General features: G+C 37.0%; 1 protein-coding gene across 23 annotated transcripts in view; it reads left to right on the top strand.

The window, feature by feature from the left end:
- CAPRIN2 (caprin family member 2) overlaps positions 1–13,868 on the top strand; it is a 48,145-nt gene extending 34,277 nt beyond the window's left edge. For 10 of the 23 annotated variants that reach the window (XM_045072927.1, XM_013057829.2, XM_045072922.1 and 7 more), the window contains 7 exons: positions 1,469–1,573; positions 3,664–3,810; positions 6,880–7,048; positions 8,425–8,607; positions 9,322–9,422; positions 11,570–11,633; positions 12,944–13,868. In XM_045072927.1, coding sequence (XP_044928862.1) covers positions 1,469–1,573; positions 3,664–3,810; positions 6,880–7,048; positions 8,425–8,607; positions 9,322–9,422; positions 11,570–11,633; positions 12,944–13,512 — 1,338 coding nt within the window. In that variant the 3' untranslated portion in view covers positions 13,513–13,868. Of the gene's footprint in view, positions 1–1,468; positions 1,574–3,663; positions 3,811–6,879; positions 7,049–8,424; positions 8,608–9,321; positions 9,423–11,569; positions 11,634–12,867 lie in introns of all 23 variants that reach the window. The other 13 variants (XM_045072928.1, XM_045072921.1, XM_045072935.1 and 10 more) reach the window with 10 other exon arrangements.

Below are 13,868 nucleotides of genomic sequence, written 5' to 3'. Positions count from 1 at the left end.
TAAGTATCAAGTGCCTCGAGTTGCCTTAACAACTCTCTCGGGCAAGAGAGAGTTATGTCCCCACGATAGCCAGGCCCAATTCTTGTTACTTTAATGAGAGGGCCAGAAGAAAGGCCTAATTTTAGAAACACTATAGCCTCATAATAATTCTAATATTTTGGTCAGATCTAAATTATTCTTATTTATTTAGGTATATAAAGTGTTCAAAGGATTTAAAAATGATTTTTCTTAAGACCTTTTTAAAGTTGGTCTCCATTTCCTTCCCAGGAAGTGGCTTTTCTGGTGACCACCTCTAGAAGGTCACTGATACATAACTGCTCCAGATATTTGATAGCCATTCATTAGTTTCCAGTGTACCCAATTATGTTACTTGGGCTTTTGAGGGTCACATCTCAAAGCATTTAGATAAAAGGAGTAGATTCATTGATACTTCAGACTGCAATTGCTAGAGTTTTATAGATCTATGTTATGTTCTATTATCTTTGTGCGACGAATTCTTTTCTAGCCACTTCAGGTTTTTTTTTTTTTTTTAAGATTTTTATTTATTTATTTGAAAGACAGAGGTCACAAGTAGGCAGGGAGGCAGGCAGAAGGAGAGGAGGAAGCAGGCTCTCTGCTCAGCAGAGATATGGGGCTCCATTCCAGGACACTGGGATATGAGATATGGGGCTCCATTCCAGGACACTGGGATACGAGATATGGGGCTCCATTCCAGGACACTGGGATCATGACCTGTGCCGAAGGCAGAGGCTTTAACCTGAGCCACCCAGGCGCCCCTTACTTCAGATTTTTATTGGTGGTAGTTGTCAAAACCGTAGTTCTGCTGTGCTCTCAATTTTTGTTTTATAAATATTAGCTTTAATTTTTGTTTCACAAATATTTAATTTTTAATAATAGCTTTAATTTTTTGTTAGAATTTTGATGCCACTGTGCTTTATGTATCCTTTCTATTTGTACTTCTACCTGTCTCTTTAAGACATTGGAAGCACTGAGTGAAAGCATAGTTAGTAAGATCCCTGGCAGAGCGGTGCCTGGAGTGTTGCATGTACGCTGAGCTGCTTCTGGTGAACTGCTGTTGAGTGCCAGACGGAAAATCTGGCCCAGGTTTCCAGGGCCAAGAATCTTGACCAGTGAGGATGGGATTAGATGTGTAGCTTTGGTGACCAGCCCTGGAAAGGTTTAGCTAACTTCTTGGGTTTAACTCTTAGCTCTAACAGTTAATTTTCGTGTGATCTTGGGTAAATTACCTAACCTTTCTTTGCCTCTTCCTTTTTGTCAATAGGGATAGTTGTTTCGACCTCACAGGGTTATTGTTAGGATTCAGTATGTTAGTATGTATAAAGTGTTTGGTATAGTATTTGGCACTAGTGAGTGCTTGATAAGAGTAACAGGAAGCCTAAGGCCCAAGAAGTAAGAAGTGAACAAAACATGTGTTTTATAATGTCTTACTGTATTTTCCTGTGTCTAGGCTGCTGCTTCTTCAGTTACTTGTAGCTCAAATGCTTGCTTGGTTGCTACCGATCAGGCTTCTTCGGGATCTGAAACAGAATTTATGACCTCAGAGACTCCTGAGGTAATAAGAGACCAATTGTTTAATTTCTTTTTCTTTCTTAAAGAATAGCAGAACCAGCTTACCATATGCATTGCAAGCACAGTCAGTTGAATGATTTAACATTTATACTTTACTCATGTATTGCTTTCTGTAGATGTTGTGGTTTTGGAGCTTATACAGGTAACTTTGTTGTGACTTTGCCATATAAATAGACTTAATAGTGATTGCCTTATCAGATAAAATAAATATGTCTGAATTGCTGATGTCAAAAAAGGTGAAAAGTTCTAGGTAGGATTAATCAAGTTTCTCACTGTATTTATATCGAAGGAATCCTTAGTGGAAAATCTACTGTTACTGAAGGCTCAGTAAGTTTCTAGTGTTAGTATTAGCACTGCCTCAGTTGGAAAGAGTTATATTCTCTTTTTGGGTAATTTTCTCAGGAGCATTTTGATAGTACAGTTGACCCTTCAACAACATGGGCTTGGACTGCGCAAGTCCACTTGTAACATGTTTTTTTTTTTTTTTTAATGAATACAGTATAGTATTGGAAATGTATTTTCCTTATGTTTTTCTTTTTTTAAAGTTTTAAATTCCAATTAGTTAACATACAGTGTACAATTTAGTGATTCAGCACTTCCTTAAATCACTTGGTACTTAACACAGTAAGTGCCCTCCTAAATACCCATCTCTCACTCAACCCATCTCCCCTCTGGTAACCATCAGTTTGTTCTCTACGATTAAGAGTCTGTTTATGGTTTATTGCTCTTTTTTTCCTCCACCCTTGCCCGTTTGTTTTGTTACTTAAATTCCACATGTGAATGAAATCACATGGCATTGGTCATCTCTGGTCAACTTATTTTGCTTGGCATTACACTCTCTAGCTACATCCATGTTGTTGGAAATAGCAAGATTTCATTCCTTTTTTATGGCTGAATAGTATTTCATTGTGTGTGTGTGTGTGTGTGTGTGTGTGTGTGTGGTGCATGCACACATAACTGCATAACACATTTTCTTTACCCATTCATCACTTGATGGGCCTTATGATTTTCTTGACATTTTTCTCTAGATTACCTTATTATAAGAACACAGTATATAAAACATACAACTTACAAAATATGTATTAATAGACTTTTTATGTTACTGGTAAGGCTGCCTGTCACTGTAGGCTATTAATAGTTAAGTTTTTGGGGAGTCAAAAGTTCTATGCAGATTTGACTGTGGTGGGGGGGTGGTCAGCACTCCTAACACCTGTATTTTGCAGGGGTCAACTATATCAAGTTTGTGCTTTCAATTCTAAAGTGATCGTTTTTGCTAAGTTTGAACAAAACCTTGAAGTAGATATAGCAAGATACCATGATTTTTTTGGATTAATTTAGCAACTCTTTGGTTTTACTATTTTTGGTTAAACATTACACAAGAGAATGTGCTCATTATAGAATATAAGAAAATACAGATACATATTAAGTTTTATTGTGCAGACTTGGTCTAAATTAAAATTACTTGGTTCCTCATGTTAAGAGGAAAGTGTGACCAAGTGAGTCACAGCTCTCTGCTTCATAATCTGATTGGGATTGGATTTTGGTAATCTTTTTAAGCCTTTGGATTTGTAGTCTGTTATATCAAGGACTTGCTTATTACTATAGGCAAGGATTATTTAAGTTAGGTCAGGTTTGGTTTTCTTTTTTAGACAGCTGACTTAGAGATTTAGGAACAAGACTTCAAAATCAAGAAAAATTAACACTGACTAAGCAACTAACCTAAGATTTTTCTTAATTCTTCTATAGATTTGAAGTAATATTCGATTCTTAGCTGGAAAATACCATTTCAGGGTTTGGAAAGGACTAAGTAGTCATAAAAAGTTGAGCACCTCATTTGTTAGACTGATTAATAGTAAGACTTGTTCACCTAGTCAGCAAGCTGTGGAAAGCAAATGCTGGTGTGCATCCTCAGCAGTTGGGATTTGAAATTGTAAGCAAAGCTATTCTTCTGCATTCCTGTGTCCAAATGTCATCCTATAAAACTTGCTGACTTATGCCAGTCTGGGGTTTAGTGTAAGTTAACTGCTTGTTATGTGGCAGGTGATTGGCTGATGCTGCATTTTTTCTCCCTAGGCAGCAGTGCCCCCAAGCAAGCAACCGTCTTCACTAGCTTCTCCAAATCCTCCCATGTCAAAGGGCTCTGAACAGGGCTTCCAGTCACCTCCAGCAAGTAGTAGTTCAGTAACCATTAACACAGCGCCCTTTCAAGCCATGCAGACAGTGAGTATGAAATGTGAATGTTGACTGCAGTTCATTATTCCTGTTAAAAAAGGCATTGTTTCTCTTACATCCATTACTGGGTACTCAGTATGTGAAGAACTTGGCCTTTGTATTACTCTTACTTGGGTTGATAATTTACTTTTGTCCAATGCAAATATTAATTGTAGTGGAAGAGTATTAAATCCAAAGCTTTGAGAATTTTTAATGGGTATTTTATCAGAATATTTTTCCCTCTCAGAAAATGAGTTGCAGGCAAAGCTGAGGATCCATATTAATTAAATGAATTGTGTGGCTGAGAAACATAATTCCCCCCGCCCTTCTTTCTTCTTTAAGATTTATTTGAGAGAGAGCTCAAGTGGAGGGGAGAGGGAGAAACCTAAGCAGACTGAGCATGGAGTCTGACATAGGGCTTGATCTCATGAGCCTGAGATCAGACCTGAGTGGAAACCAAGAGTTGGATGCTTTAACTGACTGCGCCACCCAGGTGCCCCGAGAAACACAATTTTCTGTGAACAGCTTAATAATACTAACCATTACTAATATCACACTAGTGGTGTTCTATAGCATCAAACCTGAAATATAGAACACATCCTTGGGTGTTCTGTCATTCCTGAAACTTATTTTGATTTCATTTTGGTCTTCTGCTAGTTTTTAGAGAATTGTTCCAATTTGGTATTCTGAATTCATATTCCTCTACAAATTGTTTAAACATTTTTTAAAGGTAATAATACAACTGTGTTTATGTTTATTCTGTGAAACAGAATAATATAAAACAGCTCTTTAGGGGAAAAAAAATCTTAGCCAATAAGTATCTGATGATACTTTAATGCCCCACTTAGGGTACCTTTGAGTGGTGGAGGGGTGGAGCCAGTGGAGTAGCCATGGAAAGCAGGTACAGTTCAGGGAGATAGATTGATAAATTCAGACACCTGAATTCACTGATCTTATCACTTCCTCATTGGACACTTGGATCTCTCAGTTTTTGTTCTCCCTCTTACCCTGTCAGTCCACCCTGTACAGTATTGTCACATTTGTTTTACTAACTTTTTCCTCGTTCCTAATTAAAAGCAAACAGTGATGTATTACCGAATGCAATTGAAAAGTCCTTTGCTTGACACTTAGTAACTTTCGAAGTCTGGTATGACCTTCCAGGCAAGTTTCATGTACTTGCCTTGTATGTTCCTGTCGCAGTATATCTTTTTTGCTCATGCCAGTCTGTCTTCTGTACCTGTTTGAATCCTATCCAGTATGAATTCGTTCTCATTTGTTTCTTTATTCATTCATTCAACAAACAGGTAGTAATGAAATCAGACACAGTTCTTAATCACTGGGATTGGGTTTTAGCAATGAAAACGAGACAGATCTTTGTGCTCAAGGACCTTATATTTCATAGTAGAGAGCTTGAGAGGAAAATATTCATACATATAATACTATCAAGTGCTGTGTGTTATAGGAAAACATGGAGCAGGATAAGGGACTAGAGAGTAATGGAAGTGCTATTTTATAGACAATGGCCAGAGTCTGGACATGTCATTGCCTGCCATATAGTAGAAATTTAGTAGATGGGAGATTTTTTTTATTCATTTTTAATTTTTGAGAAAGTAGTCTTGCCCTGTGTAGCTTTCATTCTCAGTATGCATAAGATATTCTAGCTGTGGAAGATTAATTTTTTATTTGGAAGATTAATTTTTGGATTTATTTATTTATTTTAGTTTATTTGACAGACAAAGATCACAAGTAGGCAGAGAGGCAGGCAGAGAGAGAGAGGAAGGGAAGCATGCTCCCCGCTGAGCAGAGAGCCGGATGCAGGGCTCCAGGATCCTGGAATCATGACCTGAGCTGAAGGCTGAGGCTTTAACCCACTGAGCCACCCAGGTGCCCCGAGGAAGATTAATTTTTATACTTGAGTTTATATCTATTAGAAACCAAATAGAAGTGTTTTCTTTGCCATAGTAAGATATGCATGACATAAAATTCAGTGTTTTTACCATTTTTAAGTGTATAATACAGTGGCATTCAGTACAGCCACAGGGTTATACAGCCACTTCCACTATTTCCAAAATGTTTCCATCATCCAAAACAGAAACTGTACTCATTAAGCTGTAACTCTTCATTCCCCCCCCCTCCAGCTCCTGGTAACCTCTTCTACTTTTGCCTCTGACTTTTACCTGTTCTAAGTACTTATATAGATGGAATCACAGTATTTGTCCTTTTTGTGTCTAACTTGTTTCATTTAATATAATATTCTCAAGGTTTTCCATGTTGTATCATGGATCAGAAATTCATTCTTTTTTCATGGCTATACTACCCTTTTTTATTATTTATTTATTTACTTATTTTTAAAGTAAGCTCCACACACTAGAGCCCAGTATGAGGCTTGAACTTACAACCCTGAGATCAAGACCTGAGCTGAGATAAAGAGTTGGATGCTTAACCGACTGAGCCACCCAAGCACCCCTGTATTGCATTTTGATTATCCATTTAGCCATTGATGGTCACTTGGATTGTTTCCACCTTTTGCCTGTTATGAATAATATTTTGTGCTTCTGTGTAATAAATATCTAAACTATATAGATTAGAACCAAACTATAGATGTTTTAATCTTAGCATACAAAACCTCAGTCTCTGCTTTTAATTCTTTTGCGTATATGTCAGAAGTGTGATCTTTAGATCACACAGTTATTTCTATGCTTAACTTTTTGAGGAATCATGATACTCTTTTCTCAGTTGGTTTCATCATTTTACATTTCCGCCAGTAACACAAGAAGTTCTATTTACACCACATTTTCGCCAATGCTTACGTTTTCTGTTTGTTTTGTTTTTGGTAACACCCATTTTAATGGGTATGACATGGTATCTCATTGTGGTTTTGATTTGTATTTCCCTAATGACTAATGATGTTAAGCATTTTTTCATGTGCTTATGGACCATTTTTCTTTGGAGAAATGTCAGTTCGAGTCCTTTGCTCATCAAATAGAAGTTTTTGAAGGTTGTAGTTTTGTTAGCTGTCAACCTTAATAATTTTCTATGAAACTTCGCAAATGACTCGGCATACCCTTGTCTTTTAAGGTATTTAATGTTAATGCACCTCTGCCTCCACGGAAAGAACAAGAAATAAAAGAATCCCCTTATTCATCTGGCTACAATCAAAGTTTTACTACAGCAAGTACACAAACACCACCCCAGTGCCAACTGCCAGCTATACATGTAGAACAAACTGTCCTTTCTCAAGAGACTGGTAAGATCTTTGCATAGGATATTTTTGAAGACTTAGATGACAGCTAATCGAATGGAAGGCAGCGCAGTAGTGATAGTTGAGGGGTTCTTTCTTGACTAGTTAAGCATTATTTCCTCACATGTTCAAGTGTTGGGAAACACTTAAATGCTTTCTCTTCTATTTAGTTAAGTTCACCTCTTAATTTTTACTTTTATAGAGGTAGCACCTACTTGGTTGATTTAACCTTGAAGTATGCTCGCATTTTCAAATCTGATTGCTTTGATTGTCATGGACAGTGATGGAGAGGTACATAGGGTACTATATAGCTGCTCTTAGGAAGGGTTTGAAACCATCCTGTTAAATCTTTTAGTGCAGACAGCTGTTTGGTCTTTCCTCCCTTTGCCCCTCTTAAATAAAGCATTGATCAAGGTGAAGATACAATTTAGTGTACTTATTCCACTGTTTGCTTGGAGATGAAAAACTGTCTTGCTATTTCATGCTAGTCTAATAACTGAAAGGATAGGCAACTTTATAGTTATTCCTAATTTAATAAACACCTGTAGATTTTTAGTCTTGGTATTTCAGACCCCTTTTGAGTTTTCTAAAACTCAAGCCTGAGCAAATGAATTAGGCATTCTGGGTACTTGGTTAATCTAACAAGAGGTACTAAATGTAAATCCTTGGACCTAGACACCCATGACCTTGTTCTCTTCTCATCTGTACTTTGGTGAAAACAAAGGGCAGATGATTTACGTAAGGCATATTTGTCACATGTTTTCTCAGTCACAGTATGAATTAAAATTCATTGTCTTTTACTCCTTGGTCTAGAATATTTAGCCTTTTTTCTCTTGAATTGTGATAGAATATACATAACAAAATTTACCGTTTTAACCCTTTAAGTGTATAGCGCTGTGACAGCCAGATTGTTGTACAGCTGGTGTTGTACACCAACATTTCTCTAGGCTTTGTCATCTTCCCCAACTGAAACTCTACCCATTTAACACCAACTGTCCAGCCCCTCTCCCTGTAACCCCCTGGAAACCTCCATTCTACTCTATGAATTGGCCTAGGTGCTTAACCTAGAGTAAGTGCAGTTATACAGTATTAGTCCTTTTGTGACTGGCCTGTTTGACTCAGCATAGTGTCTTCAAGTTCATCCATGTTGTAGCATGTGTCAGAATTTCCTTCCCTTGTAAGGCTGAATAATACTCTGTTACCTAAGTATATATATGTATAGCTTCCAGGATCTCTGTAAACATACATATATATATAGTAACTGTAGTTTTTTAAAGGAGAAAATTGTATTGAAGGTTTTGATATACAATGACTTTGACGTATAAAGAATATTAAATCTTTGTTACCATTTAACTCTTGGACTCTAAAACTGTTTCTTTAAGCAGCAAGTTATCCTGATGGAACTATTCAAGTAAGCAATGGTAGCCTTGCCTTTTACCCAGCACAGACGAATGTATTTCCCAGACCCTCTCAACCATTTGTCAATAGCCGGGGATCTGTTAGAGGATGTACTCGTGGTGGGAGATTACTAACCAATTCATATCGGTCCCCTGGTGGTTATAAAGGTATGCTCTGAACAAAATTTCATTATACTGAATTATTTTGTTTATGTATTTAACTATTTTTACTTTATCTTATTCCTTTTTTAGTTGCCCTCCATATTATGGTAGAGAATTCCCTATTCCTGCAAAATGCAGTATTTCTAATATATCTGTTGTCTGTACAACAGAGGAACTTTTTGTATGAAAAGCAGATTGATCTTGTGACTTACTGAAGTGAAAAGTTGAGCATTTTGTTTTTCCTGTGATGAATTTTGGTTTTTCATATTTAAGTACTTTCCTTTGTTAATTGACTTGAGTGTTCAAAATATGTCATAACTAGGCAATGCCCACTATCTAGTTGTTTGTCTAACAGAGGATACTGTAGATAAAAACATAAACTTTGAGACTATAATGGTGATATTCTCCTAAGTCTTAGAGGTGGTTCCACGTGTTCTGTCACTGGTTGGTATTAGCAGAAGTGCTCTAGACAGGCCTTAGCTACCCCACTTTCTGAATCCCACGTGTATTCACGCAGTTAATTTCTACAGTTGGTTTATTTGAAGTCAGTGATATTTTATAAATATTTGTTTTATTGTGGAAGCAATGTCAGAGTTTGCTTAAGGAATAAATCTATGGTATTATAGGGTCAGTTTAACGTCTAAAGTGGTATAGAATTAGACTATTTTAAACTTCATTATAATTTTGCCCATAATTTTATTTAAGTTGTTTATTTATTAGGTTTTGATACTTATAGAGGACCACCTTCAATTACCAATGGAAATTATAGCCAGCTACAGTTCCAAGCTAGAGAATATCCTGGAACACCTTATTCCCAAAGGGTAAGAATAGTTGTCGTAGTTGAATAGTTGTACAGCTGTTGATGTTTAGTTGGTGATTAAACTAGAGCAGAGTCACAATTTATTTTGTATAAGGCGTTCTTTGTTTTAGAACTACTTGTCAGGACTGTGGAGAGTAGTTGAGTTGGAAGCTTTTCCAGTAACCCATAGAGGATGAATGACAGTTGCCTGTTACACAGAACTTGGAAGGTTCTGTGTAACCTTTATCACGTTGTTTGTATTAACTCATTTACTCCTCCACCTTACAAGAGAGACTGGGGTTCAGAAACAAGTAACTTGTCTAAGGTCACTCAATAAGCCAGTGGTAGAAAGGAGATGAGAACCCAAGTTTCCTAACTCCAGATCCTGTGAGCTTTACTTCATTGTACATTGCTTTCAATTTAACTTTTCTAGGTACCAGGTGCAGGAAAGGCCTTTTTGATATGTTTAATTTTTTTGGTTTATTTTTATTGGAATAACTCAGCAGATCTTCTTTACAACTATAATAAAAGATAAAATAATAATAAAGGGAGATCTTGGGCTCTCCCTGTTATTGGTCATATATTGATGTGACTGTATGCATCAGGATTTTCAGTTTTGAGGTTTTACAAACCTTTATAAGTTCTTTTGTAATATATAAAGTATTTGAAGAGCTTACAGTGATAGGTAAGTAGATGTTTATACAGAGGCAGTATTAAAACGGGGTTAAGAACACACTTCAAAGAACACAAAAAATCACCTAAAATGACTTGGGTATGATCCTTTCCTTCCTTTGTTGTGTGACCTTGGGTATGGTGCATAAACTTTCTGAGCTCTCTAGTTTTCACCTGTTAGATGAAGACTCATCTGCGAGTTACTCACCATACTCTAAGCTGTTGTGAGGATTAAGTGAATTAATACATATAAATGCTTAGCACCACAATGCCAGATGTATATCAAGCATGCAAATATTAGTTCTAATAACATGTATGTGAAGGGAATGTGTTGATTAATACAGACTTCAGTAATGGAGCTTTTCTTTTTTTTATTTCAAATGAGACTAAAGGATTTTTTTTTTTTAAAGATTTTATTTATTTGTCAGAGAGCACACGTGCACACAAATTGGGGAGCGACAGACAGAGGGAGCAGCAGTCTCCCTGCTGAGCAAGGAGCCTGGTGTGGGACTCAAGCCTAGAACTCTGGGACCATGACCTGAGCTGAAGGCAGACGCTTAACTGACTGAGCCACCCAGGAATCCCACTGGAGCTGTTCTTAACACCAATATTGTAGAATTCGTTCCTGGAGCACCTGGCTGGCTCAGTAGAGTGTGCATGACTTTTTGTCGCAGAATCGTGAGTTCAAGCCCCATGTTAGGTGTAGGTCTTTACATTAAAAATAAATAAATCTATACATAAATTTCTTCCTGAGGAAACATAAGACAGTAATAGTGGTTGCTATGGGGAAGATGAGGAGTTTGGAGTAATAGACTTAACTATTTATTGTGTACCTTCTTGTTTGATTTTTTTATTGCGTGTATTAACCTAATCATACCATTAAATATTCTTTTCATGAATTTTTTGGAGGCTGACTTTCACCATATTTGGGAGGTTGTTTGAAATGTTGCCTCCTGAAAAATTTTTTTTTGTGTGAGGATATTAAATTACTTTTCAGGCAATAATACATTCATACAATATAATTCTTATTGACTCCTGTATTGAAACTGAACAAAACCCTAACATAGTTCATAATTGTCTTCACAGTTTGATTTATAAATAGGGCAAGATTGAAATAGTCTGTTCTTGCCTTACTATTTCCTTTTATCTTGAGATAAGGGATAGAAGACCATGCCATATTTTGGAATTTCCCTCATAACTTAGCATTGTATCTTTTACATAGTGTTTCCTAGATGCCTTATCATTTTTGCAAATATTAGCATACCTGGTTGGTCAGGTGAATTAACAGATGAAGCAAGTATTGCCATTGTGGCCCTTGCTTTTGTTTGTTTTTCTTGGTGTTTGAAAACATCTGAGCCACTGTGGTTCTGCGGAAGGCCAGATAAAAGGCTAAGGGGACTTTTGATCTTAAGTTTTACCAGCCAGTAACACTGGGAAATAACTAATTATTATCTTGCATTTTTGATGCCAAGGTTAAATATTATGTATTCATTTCAGGATAATTTCCAGCAGTGTTACAAGCGAGGAGGGACATCTGGCGGTCCTCGGACAAATTCAAGAGGTAAGGATAATTAACTGGGTTACCTGAAACATACCTCTAGATCTTTATCTTCTGTGAATTTCTCCCGAAAGTGCATTGTTTCACCATTTATCTTTTAAAGTTTTCATTTTGTGTAAGTGCAGTACTAAAGACCTTTGGGAGATTCTAGACTACTGGAATGGCTGTGGCAATCTGTTGTGCATTTAATTAAAAGTCTGTGTGTGTGCTCTTTTCAGTTTGCCTGACACCATAGTATATTCACTATGCATACTTAAAAGATAGTTTCATGGGATGATTCAGGATAATGGTTCTTGTAATAATGGGAACTTCTAGATACTCTAATGTCACTACATTGAAGGATAGGAATAAAAAAAATTAAGACATCATGACTTGGGCACCTGAATGGCTCAGTTAAGCATCTGCCTTCGGCTCAGGTCAAATTCTGGGGACCTGGGATTGAGTTCTGCATCCAGCTCCCTACTCAGTGAGGAGTCTGCTTCTCCCTCTGCCTGCCACCCCCTAGCTTGTGTGTATGTGCTCTCTGTCAAATAAATAAATAAAATCTTAAGGAAAAAAAAAAAGATACCATGACTTGAAATTTTAACAGCAGGATATTGTATTTCTTAAAATGTAACGGTACTATTAAAAGATTCAGTATAACTGAGAAAATTAAGAACTACTGAAGATTAACTATCTCAAGAAAGCAGAATCTTACCCTTTTAAGAAAGTAGTCGATACTCACACTGCCTTGGCCTTATATCTGAGCTGTGTTTTTGTATGGCACTTAAAGCATTAGAATGTCATGATATCACATTAACTTGGAAATGTGGAATGAACATTCATTGTGGGTCTTAGTACCATAACAAAATATCTTTGGCCAGCAGTTCTAAAAGTTGGTTCTTTTATGTAATCTCAGTTTTCTTGAGTCCTCATACATTAGATATTTGGGGGTGGATTTGAGGAAAGAAGAATGGAGTGAGAATTCCATAAAAAGGTAAAAAGAATGCTCAAACTTGGGTTTTAGACTTCGCTAATCTTAACTAGTAAGGTAGCTAACATTTTCAGGAGGCTCATTTTCTTAAAAAAAACTTGAAAAAAATGAGGCTACTAGATAAGATCATATTCTGTCCTTTTTGGCTTTAGAATAGTATACAAGCGTATTGCTAGAAAAATCTAGAGAAGTATACTGTAGCTATACTTTGTTGCTTTTGTGTTAGAATTTACTATATAAAATGTATCTTTATCTGTGTTTCAGTAGCCGACTAATGTTAAATATTGTGTTCAAAGCTAACTGCTTCATTATGAGAAACTCACTGTTGCTAATAAAACAGCAGGGTGGAGTGATTCTTCTCAGGTGAGCAGCCCAGAAAGAGACAACGAAACCTTTAACAGTGGTGACTCTGGACAAGGAGACTCCCGTAGCATGACCCCTGTGGATGTGCCCGTGACAAATCCAGCAGCCACCATACTGCCAGTACACGTCTATCCCCTGCCTCAGCAGATGCGAGTTGCCTTCTCAGCAGCCAGAACCTCTAATCTTGCTCCTGGAACTCTAGACCAACCTATTGTGTTTGATCTTCTTCTGAACAACTTGGGAGAAACTTTTGATCTTCAGCTTGGTAGATTTAGTTGCCCGGTGAATGGCACTTACGTTTTCATTTTTCACATGCTAAAGCTGGCAGTGAATGTGCCACTGTATGTCAACCTCATGAAGAATGAAGAGGTCTTGGTATCTGCCTATGCCAATGATGGTGCTCCAGACCATGAAACTGCTAGCAATCATGCAATTCTGCAGCTCTTCCAGGGAGACCAGATATGGTTACGTTTGCACAGGGGAGCAATTTATGGAAGTAGTTGGAAATACTCTACATTTTCAGGCTACCTTCTTTATCAAGATTGAAAGTCAGTGCAGAATTGATAGTAAAAGGATGGTGTTCTAATTAGTGGGGTTAAAGGAGAAGTATTCTTTGCCCTTGTGACTGATTGGTTTAGGAAGATGGTTTCATTTCTAGAGGAAGGAGGAAGTCCTTACTTTTTTTTGTTTTCCTTCCCAAGGTGAAAAATTTCAAGCCGAATGACAATTAGCACTAATCTGGCACTTTATAAATTGTGATGTAGCCTCGCTAGTCAAGCTGTGAATGTATATTGTTTGCACTTAATCCTTAACTGTATTAACGTTCAGCTTACTAAACTGACTGCCTCAAGTTCAGGCAAGTTATAATGCCTTGTTGTGCCTCAATAAAAAAGTTACATGCA

Source organism: Mustela putorius, unplaced genomic scaffold (genome assembly GCF_011764305.1).
Source record: "Mustela putorius furo isolate JIRA1106 unplaced genomic scaffold, ASM1176430v1.1 tig00537227_pilon_pilon_pilon, whole genome shotgun sequence".
Classification (NCBI taxonomy): domain Eukaryota; kingdom Metazoa; phylum Chordata; class Mammalia; order Carnivora; family Mustelidae; genus Mustela; species Mustela putorius.
This window is presented reverse-complemented; position numbering and strand designations above follow the sequence as displayed.